Source organism: Lynx canadensis, chromosome D3, assembly GCF_007474595.2.
Source record: "Lynx canadensis isolate LIC74 chromosome D3, mLynCan4.pri.v2, whole genome shotgun sequence".
NCBI lineage: Eukaryota > Metazoa > Chordata > Mammalia > Carnivora > Felidae > Lynx > Lynx canadensis.
In genome coordinates, this window is record NC_044314.2 from 61857894 (window position 1) to 61881760 (window position 23867).

Genomic DNA, 23867 nt, shown 5'->3' on the forward strand with positions numbered 1-23867 from the left:
GTGGCTCTAGAGTTCCCTTTTGTGTTGTTTTTGTGAAGTGTTCAAAAACTTGACTTTAACCTTAGATTTTGTTTTTTTGTTTGTTTTTTTGTGGGTTTTTTTTGGCTTTATTCTACTTAACTGTTCCCGGGATCTTCTCTTTTCTTTACTCCTGTTACTCCTGTCTAGTGAATTTGGAGTTTACTCCCAGTGCTGGATCCTTCCTTTAAGAGGTCTTGGTAAGTCAGTTACGAGAGATCATAGGGCTGGTGGTTCTCTCCCTTCAGCACTTATCACGCACCAGGGGCTCCTGAACTGGTGTGTGCGCGGCCCTTCTCAGCGCCCACTTCTCTCACCTGGGCCCGCGCTGACTTCCAGGGAGTGGCTGCTGGGGTCCAGCAGATGCTCCATGCTTCCTTCTTCCTCCTGATGCCACCCAGCCTCGTAGCTGTTGGAGGCTTGCCCCACCCATTTGTATTCTGGGGTTTGGATGCACCTTGCAGATATAGTTTTTTGTAGATGATGTCTACAGTTTTGCTTTCTTCTCTCCTAGTTTGCTTGGCTTCAAGTTCCAACCCTGTGCCCATCAAGCCCCCTTTCCCCACACCTCTGCCTCTGCCCAGCCCCCACCAAATCACCAACGTCCCGTCTGTCTAGTACTTAATGTTTTTAAGTTAAATAAAATTAAACTTTATTTTCATATGAGTAGCTCTTAATGGTCTATAAGAAGTCTGAAAGAATTAGGACATGTGTGTAAAAATACCTGCTGTCATAAGTGTTGTCATGGGGTGGGGGTGGGGCGGGCAGTGGTTGGGGGCTCTACGTTCAGCAAAAGCAGCTTGTGTTCATGGGGGATATTTCCCAGACTTAAAGCCTACTCACCTCTTTCTCTGTGAGTATGTATTTCAGTGTATACAGATGGCTTGCTTCTCTTAAGTTGTAAAATTTCTCTTAAGACAACAATACTCTATGATACTTGGGGTACTTTAACCATGCTCAATCAGAACAATAGTTTTTAAACTGTTGCAAGTCTATTAGTGGACAATTGTTTTCACCCTAAAATCTGTTCATTAAAAAAGTATACAGAGATGCCCTACTTCAAAATCTGTTGGATTTTTTTAAAATAGATAGAACATGAAGTTTGTCATTTTAAAGTGTGTAATTCAATGGCATTAATTACATTTACAATGTTTTCCCACCATCACCACCATCTGTTTCCAAATTTTTATCTTTCCAAATTAGACTCTGCACCCATTAAGCAATAACTCCCCTTTCCCCCCCACACACATACCCATGAAGTCACAAAATATTTTAAATTATAAAATATATGCATTAGTATTTGATTGAGATAAAATACTATGGCATAATAATATGCAAAATGGATAATAAAATGCAAAAACCATAGTGATTATGGGTTTGAAATAACCATAATATAAGGTGATGTTAAATAGAAGGGATGGTTTTATCTGTGTTAAACCGTAGAAAGCATTTTGCCTGTAGATGGCAGCACTCAGGCTTCCTTTTTCCTTGTTCATTTCATTTGGGAAAAGTTTTAGTGAGAGAGAAAGAAATAGATACATTGCAGCTAGAAGAAGAGGAAACAACTGGGTGCAGAGATATCTCTTTAAAGACTTAAAAACTGTGGGAAGAAATGCTGTCTTTCACATAATCACTGGACAAGCTTGAGTTTAAGTCTGGGCCTCACCACCTAAGGGCCACATGACTACGTACTGGTCACTTCCTTAGGCTTGGTTTCTCCATCTGTGAAACAAGGGCAGCAGTGAGACAGTGAATGTCATAGAGGAATAGAAATGTAAATGTATCATAAATGTAATAGAGGAACAGAGGCATAAATGGAAAGTGTTTAGCACAGGCCTGTCTGGAGAGATTCAGAGGTTGGTAAATGTGAGCTACTGTTTCCACACCTTGCTTAGTTTCCCTTTGTGAAATAGCCTTGTGGCACTTAGTCTGAAACCCTCTGCGCTTCCTGCACCAGCCCTACATGTGGGGTATCTGCTTGTCTGGGCTGGTACTCTGGGGACTTTTCCACTCACCCTGCAGCCAGCCCCTAGGCTTTGGCCTGAACAAGTAGTCATATTATTTTTTATGTGGTATAATATTTTTTTAATGAGGTATAACCACCATATAGTATTATATTAGTTTCGGTGTACAACGTCATGATTCAACATTTGTATATATTGCAAAATGATCACCACAGTAAGTCCAGATAACATCCAAGTAGCCACGTCTTATGAACCTGATTAAAAGTAGTACTTATTTCCCCAATGAAATTGTGTGGCTTTCTAGTTCCTGAAGGAAATTCAGTGTCTCCCAGTGTGACTGAGATCCTAGAACCAGGAAATGCTCTGAATGTAGGGATATTATTCTCTTGATCTTAGCTCTCTGAGAAAAATCACTCTTAAAGCATATACCATGGAGTAAGAGATTCCTGTTAGGGTCTAGAAAATAGTACAGGATCTTATCTTAGTGCAGAGGGGATGATGGTACTACTGATAGAGCTTTTGTGGGGGGCAGTTTGAAAAAAAATTTTTTAAATCTAAAATATGCATACTCTTTGATTCAGAAATCCCACTTTTTGCGGCGGGGGGAGCATGAGCGGGAAAGTGGGGCAGAGAGAGAGAGAGAGAATATGAATGAATGAATGAATGAATGAACGAATGAACGAACGAACATCTTAAGCAGGCTCCACACTCTGCACGAGCCTGATGCAGGGCTCGATCCCATGACCCCAGGATCATGACCTGAGCCAAAATCAAGAGGTAGACACTCAACCAACTGAGCCACCCAGGTGCCCCCAAAAATCCCACTTCTGTCTTTCTATCCTGAAAACACTGTCAACATTGGTGCACAAACCTATAGAGAAAAAGAGGTAGGATTGTTTATAATAACAGGAATTGAGAATGTTTATCTGTAGGGGATGGTTGAGCCAATAGCAGTTCGTCTATGGGAATAACATGTAGTCCTTACAATTACAGAATGATGGAGAAAGATGTATGTGATATATTGTTTTATGAAAAGAGCAAGGAACAGAATGAACTGTGTTTAAAAATACAGTATGTGGAGTTCCTGGGTGGCTCAGTCAGTTGAGCATCTGACTCTTGATTTCAGCTCAGGTCATGATCTCAGGGTCATGGGATCCAGCCCCATGTTGGGCTCCGTGGGGTGTGGAGCCTGCTTAAGATTCTCTCTCTTGCTCTGCCGTTGGTACTCTTTCCCCACCCTGCCTCTCTCTCTCTCTCTCTCAAAAACTAAAAATAAAAAATAAGAATACAGTGTCTGTGTGTGGATGTGTAAGATTTGAAGTTAGATAAGGAAATTAGGGCAAGATCGGGCCACATACCCTGCTCCTTCGCTTCCGTTTTCCCCCGAGGCCTCGTCTAGGACAGCTCATCCAAATTGCAATGTTATCTTTCAAGAGTGTTTTTAACAGAAATATTTATCATTCAAGAATTCATCCCCCCCCCCAAAATAGTGCCATTATACATAGTTATTAGATTCTTACACTAGCCAACCAAATTCTACCTAACTCAAGTATTCCTGCCTTAAATTAAAAAATGCTACTGATTTAACAAATCACCTCAAACAAGAAGACTCTTACCAAGGTTGCCCTAATACTGGTGTTCGAGGAAAAGAGCTCATTGCTTCCGTGACTATTGAGCGCCTGCTGTGTGCCTGATTCTGTTGATATTGTTTTCTCCACAAGAGGTCTTCTTTCCTGCCCCTGAGAAAACGCCATCTCAGTTAGGAGCCCAGGGAGGGAATTAGGACCTGTCCACGGGGATCCTGGAGCTGCCCGGCCCCATGGCCCCTTGTTGTGGGCAGAGCCCCTTGTGCACACTGGGCATGGGGGAGGCACGTCATTGGCTCAGCCTTGGTGCTGGGTGTGCCTGGCAGGGAGTGATTAAGACCTCTCCAAGGCAGCTAGCTTTGGTGTGGAGCCAAGCAATTTTCAGAAAGTGTTTAAAGTAGAAAATGAGAGCCTCCGATTTAAGAAAAGGGGAAATGGGCATAGAGTCTGTCTGAGAGGAGATGGCCTTCTCGCCGTCATCTGGTCCCTCAGTGAGAGACTCTGTAGGTGTTGACATAGGATTGGGCCCATTGAGTGACATAACTTGTGGAGAGTGTTTTTCCTCCAGTTCATGGAGGGACTTTGTTCTGTTATCTGAACGAATACACCTGTTATGGCTGATTGTGCTCAGCCCGAAGCCTGACCAGGCGTGAGACTGAATTTGGTTGTATTTGGGCGTATAGCAAAGCAGAGACAAACCACTTGTGATAACCTACCCGTGAGTCAGGCATAGGAAGGGAGCCCAGGCACGTCCCTTGGCACCCACAGGCCAGCTTCCTACCCCTGTCACAGGAGCCGTGTGGTTGGCCTGAGCTCCTCACCACTCCACACTGGGGTGACCATACAGCCCCTGCGTCAGCCTTCCTTATGCCCAGTGGGGTTACTCCTGAGAATTCCCTTTCCAAAGACATCCTGCTTTCTCTACAGGGATGCTATTTCCATCTCCGTGATCATAGCAGTTAGAGAAAGGTTTTTAAAGACAGATTTATTTGATGAAGCTTTTTTTGTCATCATTTTGTTTTTATTTATGGCTGAATGATGGTGATTTTCATGAGCCACCTGACTCTTGCAGGTTTTTCATGCTAACTGTCCCTGAAAAGAGAGATCTGAAAGTCTGTTCCCTCTGAAATCTGAAACAGGAAGCAGCCTTAAAGGAGTGATGAGGAAATAGCCAAGTGTGGGATTTGTTGACCTCCCTTCGCTGTCTTTACAATGCTGCACAGCTATCAGAAAAACTTCATGGCGTAAACCACTCAACAGATGGTACTTGTTCTGAAAGGGAAGGAGAGGCTGATGTTTGAGGTTTGCTTCAGAGGGAACGCTGAGTTGAGTATTCAGTTAATACCAAGACTTGATTTTTCTGATCATGGGGCATTCTTTCTACTGCAGATATCTCCAAGGCCTTGGTTCTAACGGAAATTGGCCCCAAACGTGACCCTGCCACTCTGAAATTGTTCCTGAGCAACATGGAGAGGTTACTCCACGCCAAAGCTCATGGGTATGACTTTTCAGTTCCCAGAACATCCTGGAGCCAGAGGGGAAAGTGCCAAACACACAGTCTTGCTCACAGCTCCCCAGGGAGAGAGGAAAAGATCCCGAGTGATGGGAGGTGGCCCACATGCGCCCCATGCAGAGGCCGGGAGAGCCACATGATGCTTCCTCTGCCGGTGTGCTCCCTCGTGCCTGTTAGAAAACCAACAGGGGACCTGTGTTCCTTTTGGAGCAGTGCTTCCAGAAGCCAAGTGACTGATCTCAAGCCACCCAACCAGTGAATCCTGTGTGGGCTTAGAGCCCTTCATAACTGATATCACTCCGGCAAATGTTTAGGAAAAATGAATTCTAACAAGTCCAAATGAATCTTCTCCCGTCTCCCACCCTCCCTAGGTCTGTGCTGTACCTGTCAGACACACGAGGTGATTTACATTTAAGTTAAAATTCAGTAGAGTTAAGATGAGTTCTTCAGTTGCACTAGCCACATTTCAAGTGTTCAGCAGCCACAGGTGGCTAGTAGCTTCCACATTTGCAGAACTTTTCCATCCTCACAGAAAGTTCTCTCGAATGGCATTGCTCTGCACCACAGATCTTGAATCTAGAGAGTGTATTAGAAAAGCCCTGTGGCTCATTTTTGATGACTGGGAATGCCCAGCAAAGGGTTGACTTTGGATGATGTCAGCTATTTAAGAGAAATCTGACTTGTGCACAGCACCACTCACAGGAATCTTTGCCCTCTTCCCTCTCCTCTAGGGTCCGAGTTATCGGGAGCTCCACCTTGGCACTCTGCCACCTGGCCTCGGGGGCTGCAGATGCTTATTACCAGTTTGGCCTGCACTGCTGGGACCTGGCTGCCGCCACCGTCATCATCAGAGAAGCAGGTGGCATCGTGATGGACACTTCAGGTAAGCCCCTCTGACCCTCAGCCTGCTGTCCATCCCCAGGGGAATGACAGCAGACTAGACCCAGTAACGCCACCAGACTCAATGTCTCCCAGTCTAGACCTGGTAATGTAACCAGACCCAACATCCCCAGACTGGACCAAGTGCCATCAGACCCAACATCTCCCAGACTGAGCCAAGTGCCACCAGACCCAGCATCCCCCAGACTGGACCAAGTACCATCAGACCCAACATCTCCCAGACTGGGCCAAGTGCCACCAGACGTAGCATCCCCCAGACTGGGCGAAGTGCCACCAGACGTAGCATCCCCCAGACTGGACCAAGTGCCATCAGACCCAGGATCCGCCAGACTGGACCAAGTGCCGCACCCAACGTCCCCCAGACTGGACCGAGTGCCACCAGACCCAACGTCCCCCAGACTGGACCGAGTGCCGCCAGACCCAACGTCCCCCGGACCGAGTGCCGCCAGACCCACGTCCCCCGGACTGGACCGAGTGCCGCCAGACCCAACGTCCCCCGGACTGGACCGAGTGCCGCCAGACCCAGCGTCCCCCGGACTGGACCGAGTGCCGCCAGACCCAGCGTCCCCCGGACTGGACCGAGTGCCGCCAGACCCAGCGTCCCCCGGACTGGACCGAGTGCCGCCAGACCCAGCGTCCCCCAGGCTGGACCGAGTGCCGCCATACCCAACATCCCCCAGGCTGGACCGAGTGCCGCCATACCCAACATCCCCCAGACTGGACCAAGTACCACCACCAGACCAAATGTCCCCTCTACTTCCTCAGAGTCTACTGATGAGACACCATGTGAAGATGTTGGAAGAACAGTGGGCTAGTGCCTTCTCAGCTTTCCTGCCTTCCTACTCTCTGCCTCTAGGCATGAAAAGAGACCCCAGGATCAGGATACAGCCAGATAGGAACACGCGACCACTGTACACATACATAACATTTGACGGTTTTCTAGCACACATTCTGACCCCACCAAATCCGACGAGATAGGCAGAATAAGCATCGTACTCCCCATTCTATGAAGAGGAGGCTAGCACCCCCCCCCCCCCACACACACCGTGTAGCTCCGCATGGGGTCAGCATGGTGTAGAGCATGAGCACACTGTGAGCTTTTTAGGAGAACAGACTCAAAAAGGTGACTTGTTCCTTCTACTTCAAGGTCATCGTGTCCCAGTGACTGACCCCCTGGGGGTGAGTCCCCTAATATGTCTGCCCCCATAACTCCTCTTAGCTTCAGGCAGACCCTTCATCTAGTATTTAGGAATAAGCAGTTTGAGACTGGGTGAATCCTTTTAGATCCCTTTCTCTAGCTTTTTAGTCACGACTTGTTAGCCAGCCTGCATCAGGTCACTGCCTAGACAGGCCCCACCCAGACCTGCTGAGTTAGGACTTCCATCTATCACATGGGGTCCCCGGTGCTACCCATACAGCAGACATTTGAGAATTGCTCTCCACTGTGGTGGTCTAACCGATCATGTGAACCTCAGTCCTGATGGCTGGACCTTAACCTCCATTCCCCCAGCACAGCCTCGAGTGCTCCCTTCCTGGGGCAGCAGAGTGGATGCTGAGAGGCTGCACCCTTGCTTTGGCCAGGCTCACGTCTAGACCTCCCTGTACGGTCCCGCCTCCAGCCCAGCCTGGACCCTGGTTTTCCTTGGAATGTGCGTGTGCTCAGTTGCCATTCGGGACTGTTCTGCCCTTTCCGGTAACTCAGGCACCCTGTCTCCCCTCTCTGTCCTCAGGTGGACCTCTCGACCTCATGTCTTGCAGAGTGGTGGCTGCAGGCACCCGAGAAATGGCGACGCTCATAGCTCAGGCCTTACAAACGATTAACTATGGGCGGGATGATGAGAAGTGAAAGGGAGCAGAGGGGCAGAGAAATGTGACCCGAGGACTGGGCCCTCCTGCGAATGCTGAGGCTGGCGGCGAGCCCTGGGACAAAGCTGCCTCCAGCAGCCTGCACACATCAAGTGTCTCTGACCACCCCCAAGAGGAGGTGTTTTGCTAAAGTATGTGGCTTTCTGGTTAAATCCACGTCTTTCACCGGGATTCGGTGTTTAGCTGGTGTCTCTCTTTAATCTCACATAGCCTTTATCAGGTTAGTACACATTCTTCTATCAGGGCCAAAATCCAAATCTCGTGTGACATACGTATTGAAAATTGAGTCTTGATTTTTTTTTCCTCCAGAATGCAAATCTCAGGTAATAAGGCTTTAGAACTGCTGATGAAGCGGACTTGTTCTCAGGCCCTCCCCCATGGTACTTCAGAATGCAATAAATCAAAATAATGGCGCTCTGCTTATCTGTTTCCCTCCATACGTGTGTCGCCTGCTTCCTCAAACCCACAACGCCCACAGCTGTAGATCCAGGCTCTTCAGGAAAGTTTGCATATTAAAGCCGAAGTTGGCAGTGTTTGCTGTCTGTCTGTCTGCTGCTTTTGATAAGCACTGTGAAAACTACCTTAGTAATTATCATGTGTTAATGGATAAAGTGAGCCATACAAAAATTTTAGGAATTTATTTGAGCAAAAAACAAATCAGGCAGCGTCAAAGCAGAAGTGGTTAGAAGCACTGTCTACTGGGGGCTGGGGAAAAACTGTTCTAGAGAAAAGGCCAAAGGAAATTCTCGATTGGCTGTAGCTTAAAACCTCTTTCTTTGGCTGTTTGTGATTGGTTGTCCTTAAGTTCACTCTTGTAACCTTAAGGTATTTACAGGCTTACATTGGTTTGCTTATGCAGGTGCTATGGCATTAGAGCCACCTCAGTCTGATGGCCTCCTTTTTAATTAATTTAACAATCCCCCCTTTTGGTTATCCTGTCATATATGAGAAGATTGCCCCAAAATTTGGTATTAGCGCCACCCTCTGTCACCATCAGAGTTAAATTGCTCTTGCCTCACTGTGAAACTCCCAGGTTATGTTGTCAGATCCATGGAAGAATTGCTTTTGCTTTTTTCCCCATTGTTCAGCTTGTTTCTTTTTCTCCAAGCACACTGAGACCATCTGCTGTGCTGATAGCTGCAAGCACGCCTGTAAGACCTTTGAGAGAACACAGCACACCAGACTGATAATACCAAGTGACTGAAGTATACTCCTAGCCGTGGCCCCCATGAACCAAACCGGTTGCTATCAAATAAATCAAAGAATGTACCAGAATCAACCTGTATAAGCCAAGGAGCATGTTTGTTAATGTCTTGTACTGGAGTTTCTACAAAACCAGAGGTGTTGATCTAGGTACAGCAGGAACTATTTGCCGTGGCACAGACTCCCCCAACAAGTAATCTAAAGCAATTCTATTATCTAAAACCATCTCAGCAAGAGAGCCCCTGGGGACTTTTGTGGTGCAGCCATGGCGTTAGCGGTAGACTCAGCAGTGGTTGCCGGAGTTAAGGGTAAGTTTCTAATTGTACGTTTGTTTGTAATAACTCCAAGCCAAGGAAGAGGGGACCTTCCAAATGATGCACATCCAGAAGGGTTAACAGCTGCTAGTAAAACTTCTCTTTCAGGGGAGTGGGACAATGTGGAGTTTCTGAGGTATTATGAAGGGACAGTGGGACAGTACTCAGAGCAAGGGTGCATTGTCCTTACACCCTCCAGACAGCGAGCTGCCCAAAGCTCCACGTGTAAAGGTGTAGCTAGGAGGTCCACGTAGGGCTTCCTCAAGTATTAGCATTCATGGACCCATTGCTCCATATAGAGGTGCATCATTCATCCAAGACTCCAATACTGTATTACCACACATTGAAAGACCAGCCAAATGTATGGGCCCAATAGCAAGCCTACAAATGGTCTGATTGACACTGGCTGCTCTGCAGAGTCTTTCAGATGTGCATTCGGTGGATTTTGCTTTTCCCATTCCAGGATTGGATTAAATTGAGACAAGAAACAAGGATACGTAGCTCTGGTGTTTGAACTTTGTTAAAGGGACCTGCAGGACAGTGGCAGCATACAGTGGCCTTCAGGATTCCCCTCACATCTTGAGTTTGGTTCAGCATGACAAATCCGGCTGTTGGTTTAGTGGCTTAGTTTCCTGCGGTAGCTGTTGTTTGTGAAATCCTGTCTTCCCCTGCATTAAGGGACAGAAAAGGCAGATCGCAAATAGGCAAAGGAATAAAGGTTTCTTACAGGAGATGAAGATCCAGATCGGTGATTTTGGGAGAGCTGCTCACCCCAAGCTGTTGAATGCTTCTGAGGAGGAACGTCTGTGGCCAGTTTTAACTTCACATCTCCGGCTGGTATACGGTGCCAGAGCCTGGAGGAGGCCTTTCAACTGGGTGCTGTGGCCCCAGGGTTCAAATCCCTGAAGTTGGGCTGCCATCTGGGTGGTGAGGAGAACCTGGTGTGGTCCCTTCCAGTGAGGTTCCTGGGCAGTCTTTCTTAGGTGTCATTTCCAGAAGACCTGCTCTCCATGTCCTAAGTTGTAGAGGGTTAAGCCAGCTATAGGAGCATCATGGAAAGCTTCCTTTTCCTGGTGGCAGTACTCTTCGGCATAATGCATTAAAGCCTGACAATACTGAGTCACATCAGAATTTATGAGTACAGTAGACACGTGGTTCTATCATCAAAAGCCTAGGTCTTCCTGTTACTGCTGCATGAGATGTTAATTTGTGCTTTCCCGTGAGTGCCAGTCTAACTGCCATCAAAACCAATGGTAGACCTTTTGGCCAGGGCAGTCCAGTTGATTCTGTTAATTTAGCTAACTTCAGGTTTAAGATACCATTTGTTCATTCAACTTCAGATGACTGAGGACGGTAAGGATGATACTAATGCCACTGTTTAAAAGCAACGCCTTATTTGTTTAATTATTTCCCCAGAGAAATGAGTTCCCAATCACTGGAGATCTCTCTGGGGGATACCCCCTAAACTTTCTAAAAGTTTCTTAGCCATGGTTGTGGCATCAGCCTTTCTGCATGAGAAGGCTTCAGTCCATCCTGAGAAAATACAAATAATTACAAGGACATATCAATACTCCATTGTAGGAGCAATTGAGTGAAATCTATTTGTAAATGTTCAAATGGCCCAGTAGGTGGTGGAAATGCTCCATCAAATGAACCATCTTAATGGTCTTTCCAGGGTTAGGGGTTTGATCAATTAGCCATTTGCTCATAAACCACTTTTGTGACTTTGGAGCAGTCATCCACCAATTCTTTTTCATAATTTGGGTCATTTTTTTCTGTGCCATGGTGATATGCAGAATACAGAGCTTCTAGTAATGGCAATTTTAAGGGCTCAGGAAGAACCAGGAGGCCATCTGGTGGCCCTCAGTGTGTCCTCATCTAACATTAAATTTGTACCCTTGGTCTCAACATTTGTTGTTCTAGTTTAGGTGCCTGATTTTGTCTTTTATATAGATTATCATAAATAATTTGGTTAGAGTTCGTCTTCCAGACTTCATTCAGGTTGTATATTAGAAGAGTTTTAGTGCTGGCAGATTTAGCATGGAAGTCTGCTAGACCATTTCCCTGATACTCGGGTTCTGTTTTCTAGTGCAAACTTCATTTTTAATAATTCCAGTTCAGTTGGGCACTAGAATGGCAGACAGCAGTTCATTTACTCAGAGTCCAGTTTTGATTAGGATTCTGCTAGAAGTGAGGAACTCTATCTGTTTCCATAACGTAGCAAGGTCAGAGACCACCCCAAAGACATATGTGCTATGGGTATAAGTGTTTACTGACTTTCCGTTGGGTGGCCAACAAGCCTGAGTAAGGGCATGTAGCTCTGCTGGTTGCACAGACTTAAAACGGGCAAGATATCCTTTGGGGTAGTTCATACTGAGTTATTACAGCATATCCTGCTTGATACCTCCCTTCTGCATTCTTAGCATAGGACCCATTGATGAAGTATCAAATCTGGGCTTTCTAATGAATTGTCCTATAAGTCACGTGAAGGGTCAGTTATCGTGATACCACATGTACACATTTATGGGGTTCTGTACCATCGTCAGGCCGGGGCAGCAGGGTTGAGTGAGTCAAAGCACGTAAGACGGAGGTTAGAAGGTAGAAGGTGAAGCCTCTCACAAGATGCTCATCTTCTTGCTGAAAATGTTGAGTCTAATCAGGGGGTAACAGATTCTGAGCATCATGAGGTACTTGTAGCATTAAGTCCTCTCCAAATACCAGTTCAGCTGAGGCTTAGTCACTGTGGCTCCCACTTTCCAACAGTCTGGACATGCTCCGCCTGCCAGGTCTGACTGTAAGCTGTGCTCAGTAGGTCTGTGTTTTCCTCCATGCTCTTGGGTTAGAACTCCTAAAGCCTGGTTATCACTCCCGTGGACAGATAAGGTGAAAGGCTTAGTATAATTTGGGAGCCCTGGGCTAGAGTTTGTTGGCAGGGTTAATTTTAGTTGGCTGAAGGCTTATTTCATGATTCTCTTCCTAGGAGGAGGGCTTGGGAATCGAGTTTGTTGTAAGCTCATACAGAGGAGATGCAATCAGAAAAATGTGGAACCCAAGATCTACAATATCCTGCAAGTCCAAAAATTGTCATTAGTTGTAGTTCTGGGGAAGTTTGGCGTGGTCTTTACTCTTTCAGGTGAGAGGGAAATACCTTCTGCATTCAAATCATGTCCTAGATAGTGGGCCTTCTTTTTTGTGAATTGGAGTTTTTCCTTAGAAGCCTATGTGCTTTACAAGCTAATTGCTATAATAAAGTGAACCTGTTTCTGAGTCTTCCCTTGTAAGGGAACACAGCAGTAAGGCATCTACATACTGATGAGTGTAGCATTCTTAGGGATGTAAGGTCTTGATGTAAAACCTATGAAAAATAGGATGGGGCTTCAGCGAACCCTATGGCATTATAGTCCAGGTATATTGTTGATTTTTCCAAATGAAGATAAGTAACATTTCTTCTCACTGTCAACTGGGATACTAAAGAAAGCAGAGCAGAGATCTACCACTGTGAACCACTTTGACTCTGTAGTTACATTAGATAACAAGGTGTTGAGATTTGGAACACAGGGAACCTTAGTGTCACAGTTTTATTGATTGCACGCAGATCCTGAACACATCTCCAACCTTGTCCATTTGGTTTTTTTTTTTTTTTTTTTTAATTTTTTTTTTCAACGTTTATTTATTTTTTGGGACAGAGAGAGACAGAGCATGAACGGGGGAGGGGCAGAGAGAGAGGGAGACACAGAATCGGAAACAGGCTCCAGGCTCCGAGCCATCAGCCCAGAGCCTGACGCGGGGCTCGAACTCACGGACTGCGAGATCGTGACCTGGCTGAAGTCGGACGCTTAACCGACTGCGCCACCCAGGCGCCCCCATTTGGTCTTTTAATGGGTAAGATCGGAGCATTACAGGGACTCGTGCATGGGGTTCTGAGTCTTTGCTTAATTAAGTCTTCTACAGTTAGTGAGAGCCCTTCAGTAGATTCTGGTCTTAGTAGATATTGAGACAATTTAGGCAGGGGTTCAGAATGATCTATTAGGATTTTTATGGGTTCAGCACTCTTTTTTTCTTTTTTTTAATTTACATCCAAGTTAGCATATAGTGCAACAATGATTTCAGGAATAGATACCTTAATGCTTCTTACCCATTTAGCCCATCTCCCCTCCAGTAACCCTCTGTTTGTTCTCCATATTTAAGACTCTCTTATGTTTTATCCCCCTCCCTGTTTTTATATTATTTTTGCTTCTGTTCCCTTATATTCATTTGTTTTGTATCTTAAAGTCCTTATATGAGTGAAGTCATAGGGTATTTGTCTTTCTCTGACTAATTTCGCTTAGCATAGTACCTTCTAGTTCCATCCACATAGTTGCAAATGGCAAGATTTCATTCTTTTTGATTGCCGAGTAATACTCCATTGTATACACATACCACATCTTGTTTATCCATTCATCCATCAATGGACATTTGGGCCCTTTCCATACTTTGGCTATTGTTGATAGTGCTGCTATACACATTGGGATGCATGTGTCCCTTCGAAACAGCATACCTATATCCCTTGGATAAATACCTAGTAGTGCAATTACTGGGTCGTAGGGTAGTTCTATTTTTAGTTTTTTGAGGAACCTCCATACTGTTTTCCAGAGTGGCTGCACCAGTTTGCATTCCCACCAGCAATGCCGAAGAGATCCTTTCTCCACATTCTCGCCAACATCTGTTGTTGCCTGAGTTGTTAATGTTAGCCATTCTGACAGGTGTGAGGTGATATCTCATTGTGGTTTTGATTTGTATTTCCCTGATGATGAGTGACGTTGAGCATCTTTTCATGTGCCGGTTTGCCATCTGGATGTCTTCTTTGGAGAAGTGTCTATTCATGTCTTTTGCCCATTTCTTCACTGGATTGTTTCTTTTTTGGGTGTTGAGTTTGAGAAGTGGTTTATAGATCTTGGATACTAGCCCTTTATCTGATAGGTCGTTTGCAAATATCTTCTCCCATTCCGTTGGTTGTCTCTTAGTTTTGCTGATTGTTTCCTTTGCTGTGCAGAAGCTTTTAATTTTGATGAGGTCCCAGTAGTTCATTTTTGCTTTTGTTTCCCTTGCCTCCAGGGATGTGTTGAGTTAGAAGTTGCTGTGGCCAAGGTCAAAGAGGTTTTTGCCTGCTTTCTCCTCGAGGATTTTGATAGCTTCCTGTCTTACATTTAGGTCTTTTATCCATTTTGAGTTTGTTTTTGTGTATGGTGTAAGAAAATGGTCCAGGTTAATTTTTCTGCATGTGGCTGTCCAGTTTTCCCAGCATCGTTTGCTGAAGAGACTGTCTTTATTCCATTGGATATTCTTTCCTGCTTTGTCAAAGATTAGTTGCCCATACATTTGTGGGTCCATTTCTGGGTTCTCTATTCTGTTCCATTGATTTGAGTGTCTGTTTTTGTGCCAGTACTCTACTGTCTTGATGATTACAGCTTTGTAGTACAGCTTGAAATCTGAGATTGTGGTGCCTCCTGCTTTGGTTTTCTTTTTCAAGATTGCTTTAGCTATTCGGGGTCTTTTCTGGTTCCATACAAATTTTAGGATTATTTGTTCTAGCTCTGTGAAGAATGCTGGTGTTATTTGGGTAGGTATTGCATGGGTTCAGCACTCTTAATTCTGCCTGTGTTGGCTGAGGAAGAAGCTCCTAGGCAGGCAGGCACTTCTGAGAGATCGGGGCTTTCACACTTTCAAGTCTCAATTTCATCAAGTCCTGCTTGCAGAGAGCAGAGCAACTCAGGTTGTTTCTCCTTCTGAATTAAATTTTATATGAGCCCTCAATTTAGAAAACTTATCTCCTCCTAACAGGTTTGCTGGGGCAGTGCCATGGAGAAGGAATGTATTGTTTCCTGGAAATGGCCCTGATATCATTTGGACTGGTCTAGATATAGGTACCCTTTGAATTTGGTTAGAAACTCCCTCTACGGAAATATTTTCTTTATTCTGAGGGATTTGCTGTTTTATGAAAGTGGGATTTATTGTTGGTGAAGTTTACTGCAGACCCACCAATACTGTACAGGATTCTCCACTGATTTTTTTTAATGTTTATTCCTTTTGAGAGAGAGCACACATGTGAGAGCTGAGGAGGAGCAGAGAGAGAGAGGGAGATAGAGAATCCCAAGCAGTCTCTTCACTGTCAGCAGAGCTCAACGTGGGGCTCGATCTCACGAACTGTGAGATCATGACTTGAGCCGAAATCAAGAGTTGGACACTTAACCAACAGAGCCACCCTAGGAACCCCTCCATAATTTTTATCTTCATTTCCCCTTGCTAATTTAGAGGTATCATGGGGAGCAATTTACTGGAGAATCCCTTGGAAATCCATCAATGCTGATCATAATTTTGACAATCAAATTTTTAAAGACTTCCCCTGATGGAAAAACGGTGTGAATTAATAGGTGGAAGTCTGCAAAACGATGGGTTCAGCAGGAGGCATTCCTTTTTCCAGTGCCCTGATTGTTTACAGTGAAGGAGGATGTTTGGGGACAGAGTATTCCTGAGTTCTAGGTTCTGGCTTGAAATGCATACATGGAGGTCCTCAGCCCTTGGAGTGGTTGTAACTATAGGGCCACAAGTTTATTGGCTTTTCAAATATCATGTTGGCCCTATGGTTTTTTCAAAATGTTCAGCTAGGGATCTGGGGCATCTGGGTGGCTCAGTTGGTGGAGCATCCCAGCTTCAGCTCAGGTCGTGATCTCATAGTTTATGGATTTGTGCTCTGCTTCGGGCTCTGTGCTGACAGCTCGGAGCCTGGAGCCTGCTTTGGATTCTGTGTCTTCCTCTCTCTCTGCCTCTTCCCTGCCCATGCTCTCTCTGTCTGTCTCTCTCCTCCCCCACTCCTGCTCACTTTCTCTCTCTCTCTCAATCTCTCAAAAATAAATAAACATTAAAAAAATATTTTTAGATGTTCAGCTAGGACTGTTAGTTCAGCAAGAAGGGCCACTGCCCAACCCAGTTTGTGCCTCTTTATTAGGCCACTTTTAGGTCAGAGCCCCATAATAAATAAGGAATTCAGGGCATTTTCTGTGCCTGCATTTAATGAAGAAGGAACAGAATGTTTCACAAAAAAAGGTTTCCAATTTTGTCTGTAGTCTGAGACTGGTTTGTCCTTTTTTGTTTGCAAGATTAAGTGATAGAGACCAGTCTTTTGAAGAAGTGCCTTATTAATACTTTCAAGTAGGTCTTGGGCTATTTTTCTAGTGCATTTTGGTCCATCCCTGGCAGAGCAAACGTATGTGGGTCTTTACCTATTGCTCCTAGCAAATTCCCATTTGACTTCACCCACCCATTTCCTAATGCCACACAAATAAATTGGTAGAGATTCTACAGCCCCAGATCATAAGCTCCAGTCAGAATTCCAAATTTTTCTCTCTTTCCCCCCCCCTTATTCCGTAAGACCTTGGTCTGGACCCAGTCCAGCTTAAGCTGGACCTAGTCTGACCCTGGACCTAGTGTGGTTTCTTCTTTTTTAAGTCGGTCAGTCCCAGACCCAGTCCAGAAAAAGAATGCTCAAATAAAGTCAGGGAGCTCTTTAAAAAAATTTTTTTTAATATTTATTTATTTTTAAGAGAGACAAAGCATGAGCAGGGGAGGGGCCGAGAGAGAGGGAGACACAGAACCTGAGGCATGGCAGTGTTTCACCTTCGGATCACACTTCTGACACCAGACCTGTTAAAAGGTAAACTGAGGCATGTTAAAATTTTAGAGGCGTGTATTTGAGCAAAAATGGATTCCAAGCGGGCAGTGCCAAACCAGCAGTGGTTAGGAGAGCCCTGCTGACAGGAGCTGGGGGGGAACTTTTACAGGGGAAAAAGCAGAAGCAATGTGAGGAGATATTGACTGCCTATGGCATGAGGCTAGCCTACTGTTTGTGAGTGGTTGTCCTTAGGTTTCGCTTTTGTAACCTTGAGGCATTTACAGGCTTAAGAGTTTGATTTGGTTATGTAGGTGCCCTGGCATTGAAGCCACCTCAGTCTGATGGCCTCCTTGTTTCATTAGCCTAATGCATGTTAGTATTTGAAATCCAAGACACAGGACAGACTGAAGAAAAATGAATAGCTCAAAAACAAATCTCCAAAATTATGCTGTTTGTGTGATCCATCTATTTAATGAGGAATTGTACTTTCTGGGCCTCATTTTTCCCTCTGTAGGAGGTAGAATTACGTAAAGAATATTCACTGATTCTCTTTAGGTGGAGAAGGCTGTAAGCTGCCCTTAACTTTTCCTCTCATGTTCCTAATATACCATCATCATCAACAAATAGTATTTGAAAGCTTCCATGACATCTGCTGTCTCTGGCTCCTAAAATTCAGAGGTTGGCCTATACAGTAACCCCATCATTTTCACCAGACTGTACCCCTGGGGAGTCCTCAGCAAGTCCTGGGCTGGCCCCCAAGGTCTCTCCTCTCTGGACACTGGTGGACCTTCACTGCTAACTCCTGCCTGCCACCCACCTCTCACAGACCAACCTGCGTGCAGGCTGCAAATAGCAGAGCCCCCAGTGGACTTCCCCAGAGGATTATTCCCTTTGGGAGTAGATTACCGAGATGCCTTCCCACCACTTCCACTTGGCTTACTAATTGGTAAATTAAAACTATCAAAAAGGAGTTTCCTTTTCTGATCTGAATGGGGTGACCAGGCACACCCCCAAAAGGTACACGGTTGAGGGGCTTGGATGTGTGAGGATGGGGGTCTCCTTTGGGGCTAACGAGTCTAATGTGCATGGGGGCCCTCACTTTTGATACCTGCAGGAAGTTAGCACATGGCATACAGAGCCATAGAACTTCAGGGTCAAGGGCCTTAGCGACTACTTGAAGCTTCTCCACCCCCTGGGAGTCTCGAGTCTCCTGCACGCCCTGCTGACTAGTGTCCAGGAGAGGCACGCCATTCCTCCAGAGAGCACACCCACACCAAGATCTTTCAGATCATTACGATGTCCTTTCTGTGTTCAAGTTCATTTCGGGCAGCTGAAATATGTAAGCACTTAGCCAAGATTTTCTGAATGAGATTCATTTTAACACATTTTGAAGATTAGTGACATAAATGGAGACAAGCTTCTCCAGCTAAGGGGAGCAGGCCACGTAGATCCTGTTGGGGGCATGGGCAGGTGGGGCTCCTGGAGATTTCAGGGCTCAGATTGATAGAATAACTGACCAGAAGAGAGCTTTCCCATTCCTGCTAAAAATGGTTATGTAAGCAAAGGAGACACTTTGTCAATTTAATTTCTAAGCTCTATAGTTTTGGAACTTAATTTACCAAGTTTTCCAGAGGAGATGACAGTCACTTTTAAAAATTGCTTTAGCAAGTCCCCTCCCTAAAATGTACCTCACGCCATGAACCACCCCTGCCATCGTCATGGTGACAGGTTTCTCTCCTCAGGTGCTAAACCTAGTTAAGCAGACACTTAATAACTTGGATGTGAAATACCAAGGATGCAAGCTTTTGGGCTGTCAAAGGGTGGGAGTGTTTTTCCATTGCCTTTAGGAGGAACCGGAGTAAGGTTTATACTTCAGGTTTAGGCTTCAGATATGTATGTGAGATCATTGCTTTATACAAAAGTGCCAGGGGCAAAAATAAATGATATTATTATGTTAGGGGATAGCTGCCCCACCATCCTTGCAGTGATCGTGTCCATACTAAATATACGTGAAGGCCGTGGTTAATAAAAGCAAGCACCGCATACCTACCCTCTTGGTTCTCCAAGCTTCCTGGAAACTGCTGTGCACTGGGAACAGTTCTGGTGCTCACGTTGCTATTTTATCACCTGGGTTCAACATATGTGGTGTTGGAAGGGATTGTCTGGTACCCGGACAGTGATCATTTAAAAAAAGTGTTTTCCCTAAGTATCAGTCTCCTAATCTGTACGTTATATTTGCATGTGCACATAGGCAGCCTTTAGCCATTATTATACTGTCTCAAGGGAACCTACTTGTGATATGAAGATACCCTTAAAATGAACCGTAAGGGGGCGCCTGGGTGGTTCAGTCAGTTGAGCATCCGACTCCTGGTTTCAGCTCAGGTCATGATTTCATTGTTCATAGGATCGAGCCCCATGTTGGGCTCTGTTCTGACAGTGTAGAGCCTGCTTGGGATTCTCTGTCTCTCCCTGTTTCTGCCCCTCCCCAACCGATGTGTGCACATGCTCTTTCACTCTCTCTCCATCTCTTTAAATAAACTTTAAAAAATGAACTATAAGGGAGCCTTCCTAGAAACCCACATGTATTGGAAGGAAAAAAGAAACTTAAAAGCAATACCAGAATATTATGGTGGGGCGCCTGGGTGGCTCGGTTGGTTAAGTGTCCAACTTCACCTCCGGTCATGATCTCTTGGCCCGTGAGTTCGAACCCCATGTCTGGCTCTGTGCTGACGGCTGGGAGCCTGGAGCCTGCTTCAGATCCTGTGTCTCCCTCTCTCTCTAGCCCTCCCCCGTTCATGCCCTGTCTCTGTCTCAAAAATAAATAAACATTAAAAAAAATATTATGGTAAGGTTAGTGTCATTTTGAACATAAATTAGTATCTTTCAGGCATATATCAGTGACTCTGAAAACACCAACGTGGATTATTGAGCATAAATTTTTAATGCTTAAAGATTCAAGGGGAAGTGCACAGAAGTGTGGGTAACACACTGGACAGGGATTGGAACTGGTTCTGTGTTCAGATCCTGGCTCTATACCAACCAGCCATATGACCTTGGGCAAACCACTTAAGGAAGCCAAGGCCCCAGTTGGTCCCTAACACTTGTGCATTAACGTTCTCCAGGGCTTTTTCCAGATTCTGTTCCCTCAGCCTGTGAACTAGTAAATACCACACCTGGCCAAAGTTCCCAGCAGGAATAAAGAAGAGGTGTGTGTTATCCAGCTGGGATAGTAAATACATTTTGTGTTAAGTCACTCCGGGTTTGTGTGTGTTTACATAGGTTCACCTTGTGAGCACTGTAGCTTAATCACATTTTGTAGATATGGAGCCTACTCCATGTCTGACCACCCTCGAGAAAACCCAGAACTTGTCTGAGTCCTCTGTCCTCATGGGCCTGGGTCCCCAGAGCTTGCCAAGCTACGGGCCAGTTCCTGAAGCACAGGTACGGTCATCTTTGAAGAGACTAGGTTTTCTCTCATCTCTGGAAACAGCCCAGTTTGCCATTTTATCATTTCGTTGCATGGGACTTTCTAATAAATGGTATAGGTTTTTTGAATGCAAGTTTAAAATGTATGCTCATGTTTCACCAAATTGTTTGCAAGATTTTATTTTCTCAGGATCTACCCAAACAGTTCTTCTGAGTATAAATGTACACAAGAAACTCCTCATGTTCTTTAACATGCATTTTGAGGGGTAACACTCATTAATCATGTGACGTCTTTAAGTGTCTACTGGAAGGCTTCTTTGGAGAAATCACTCCCCACAGGAAAAGCCTTTGAGAGCACCCTACGGGCACCACAAGACCCTGGAGGATACAGCCTACATAAATGTCTGCAGGCGCCCCGGGTCTCTCCCCCTGTTTGTTTCTGCATTCTGCAATTGCTGGGGGTCCAGAGCTGGCCTTGGTACGCTTTTGGCATAAGCTTCATCACTGCCTCTTCAGGAGAAGCGGAGAGACCCCCGGAGGACAGGGAGGTGTCCGAGACCCTGAAGCCATAGGCCAGGCTGGGGTGCAGAGCTCAACCCATCATGGAACCTGACACCCGGGTGCCACTGCCCAGATGAGCCTCCCGGAAGCCAACTGAGCTGCCCACATTGTGATCTTCAGAGACAACCAGACTGCTCACGATATCATTTGGACTTCCTTTCAAAATAATGTTCTCCTACTCTTTGATGATCTAGCCTGAAATAAAAGGGAAAACATTTGTCCTAGCACATCGCTAAGTGTCCCTATCCAAACCAGGAGTCAGGAAACGTGGTGTTTGGTTCCAAGTTCACGATAAAATAGCTGTGTAACCTTGAAGTCACTTCCCCCCTGTTGATCCTTGGTGAAATGTGTAATGTGGACCCTGTCCAACCGCCCTCCCAGGACTATTGTGCAGGTGGCACAGGACATTATGTGAAAGCATCCAGAGCTGTGAAATGCCAGGTGACTTTTTTTTTTTTTTACAATTAAATATTCAAGAGTGACAGGATCACATCACAGCCAAATGGAATGGTTCAGCTATTGGAGAAATATTTAGTCAGATTACACCATAGCTTAGACAGGCTTTGCCTGACTTATTAAATCATTTACGATCAGTTCTACAATTATTCTGCACCCGACACTTGAGGCAATCTCAGGAAATACCTCCCCTCGCTTTCCTTAGTAATAACCACATTAAAGTATACAAAAAACTTTAATCCTCATGCTTTATTCTATGGAGACAAGGTATAAATAGACTTTTTTTTTTTTTAGTGTTTTATTATTTACTTATTTTGAGAGAGAGAGAGAGCAGGGGAGGGGCAGAGAGAGAGGGAGACAGAGAATCTCAAGCCCCAACATGGGGCTCAATCTCTCGAACCACAAGATCATGACCTGAGCCAAAATCAAGAGTTGGACGCTTGACCGACTGAGCCACCCAGGTGCCCCTACAAAGAACAGACCCTTAAAAGCATAAGCAAAGGACAAAATCAGTGGCCTAAAAGTTTGGATGATTTCCAGAAGCACCAGGCCCTCTGAACCAACACCCTGGGCTCCCAAGTAGATGGTGGGAAGTGCAGGGACCTGTGCTTGCGGGCGCCACTGACGAGCTGGGTGATCCCAAGCCACTCGTGGAACCTCTCTGGGCCTCTCTGTGAAACAAGTTAAATGGTGCTGCTCCCAGTGTCGGGAAAAGTGTATGAAATTGTGTGCACACGCGGTTGCATCAAACAGACGGACCAGAGCGCAGATCGACTTGCAGGAGCCAGAACAGAGAAGCCGAGGGCAAAGTCTTCTCACTCAGCCGCTTTGACCTCTCTGTGCCGCAGCCCAACTCAGGCTTCCCTTCCTGCTGGCGGGTCCCCAGAGTGGAGTGCCGCTCAGTCACCTCATAAAGGCCTCCTGTGAAGGACACAGGAAGGCAAAAGCCTGGATGTCTGGGTAGTTCTGTACGGCGTCCGCTGAGGCTCACCTCGAACACTGAGTCACACGGCTTCCCGGCGTTAGCCTGGACCTGGCCCCTCCGGTGTCGCTCGGTCATCACACATCAGCGGCCCTATGACTGATCCAAAACAAGCAGCAGAAGAGAGAAGGATGACAGTAAGTGAAAGCTGAGGACCCAGTGTAGGAAAGGAGGGGGGTTCTTGCAATGATCCCAACGGCAGCTTCAAATCCAGGTGCGACACGGAAGCAGCTGAGGGACAGGACCGTCATCATGGTGCTGGGCTGGACAAGCGAAAGAGCCCGAGCCTGGAGTTGGGGGGGTGGGGGGAGAGGGAATCAGACGGGGGGGGGGGGGTGGTGGGCGGGGGGTAGGTGGGACATGATTCTGGCCTCGGGGAGTGCTATGACTCAGAACACGCAAGTTCATACAGAGGGAGCACCCCGGCTTCCTCGTGTGCCATGCTTCCCCGGGGTCTTGGAGGTCAGAGGTGCCTGTCTGCGACTATTCGTGTATCTTGTCCTAACATCTACCTCCGGCTTTGCTTCATCTAGGGCAAGAGTGAAGACCATTCTCAGCAATTAGACTGTCGACATTCCGGAAAATGTCGACATTACTCCGAAGCGGCACGCTGCTACTGTGAAGGGCCCCTGAGGAAACTGCAGAGGGACTTCGATCACATCAGTGTAGAACTCCATCTCCTTGGGAAGAAAAAGAAGAGGCTCCAGGTTGGCAAATGGTGCGGAGACAGAAAGGAACTGGCCTCAGTTTGCACTATCTGTAGTCATGTACAGAACATGACCAAGAGTGTTACCCTGGGCTTCCGGTAAAACAGAAAGTCTGTGTTTGCTCACTTCCCCATCAACACTGCTATTCGGGAGAATGGTTCCCTTGTTGAAACCTGAGATTTCTTGGGTAAAAAATATATCTGCGGGGTTTGGATGAGGCCCGGCATCGCGTGTTCAGTATCTCAGGCCCGGAAAGAGGAGTCAATTCTTGAAATGACATTGAACTTGTATCGAATTCAACTGCTCTGATTCAGCAAGCCACAACAGTCAGAAATAAAGTATCAGAACATTTGGGGAGGGTATCTATGTTTCCAAAAAAGAAACAGTTCAGCAGATAGCTGATAAGATTTAAGTTGTCCAGCTGCAGAAGCAGCAAGATGCTGGACCATTCCTCAGGCTTATTTGTGGTATTTTAAAGATGCAACAAAAGCTGTGTCTTGATCTGGAGAAAAAGCAAACATATGTTTCCATAACCTTGGAGCCCCTGCCCTCCAGTGCCCGGCACCAAGGGGGTCCACAGGAGAGGGCTGGCAACAGGGGCTGGCACAGGGCTCCACTGGCACCCACGAGCATCAGTGCAGGCTTCCCGGAGGAAGTGATGTTGAATCTGAGTTTGAGGAGGTGAGTGGAGGTTAGGTCAAGAATCAGGGTGGGGCATTCCAG

The 23867-nt window shown here is 45.9% G+C and overlaps 1 protein-coding gene and 1 pseudogene across 5 annotated transcripts in view; both read left to right on the top strand.

Moving 5' to 3' along the window:
* Positions 1-23496, top strand: part of IMPA2 (inositol monophosphatase 2) — a 61061-nt gene extending 37565 nt beyond the window's left edge. For 2 of the 5 annotated variants that reach the window (XM_030292538.1, XM_030292539.1), the window contains 3 exons: positions 4958-5066; positions 5813-5964; positions 7712-8380. In XM_030292538.1, the coding sequence (XP_030148398.1) occupies positions 4958-5066; positions 5813-5964; positions 7712-7827 (377 nt within the window). In that variant the 3' untranslated portion in view covers positions 7828-8380. Of the gene's footprint in view, positions 1-4957; positions 5067-5812; positions 5965-6056; positions 6326-7711; positions 8381-22970 lie in introns of those variants that run through there. The other 3 variants (XM_030292540.1, XM_030292541.1, XM_030292542.1) reach the window with 3 other exon arrangements.
* On the top strand, positions 22984-23570 carry LOC115498832 (annotated as a pseudogene).
* The last annotated feature ends 297 nt before the right edge of the window (positions 23571-23867 follow it).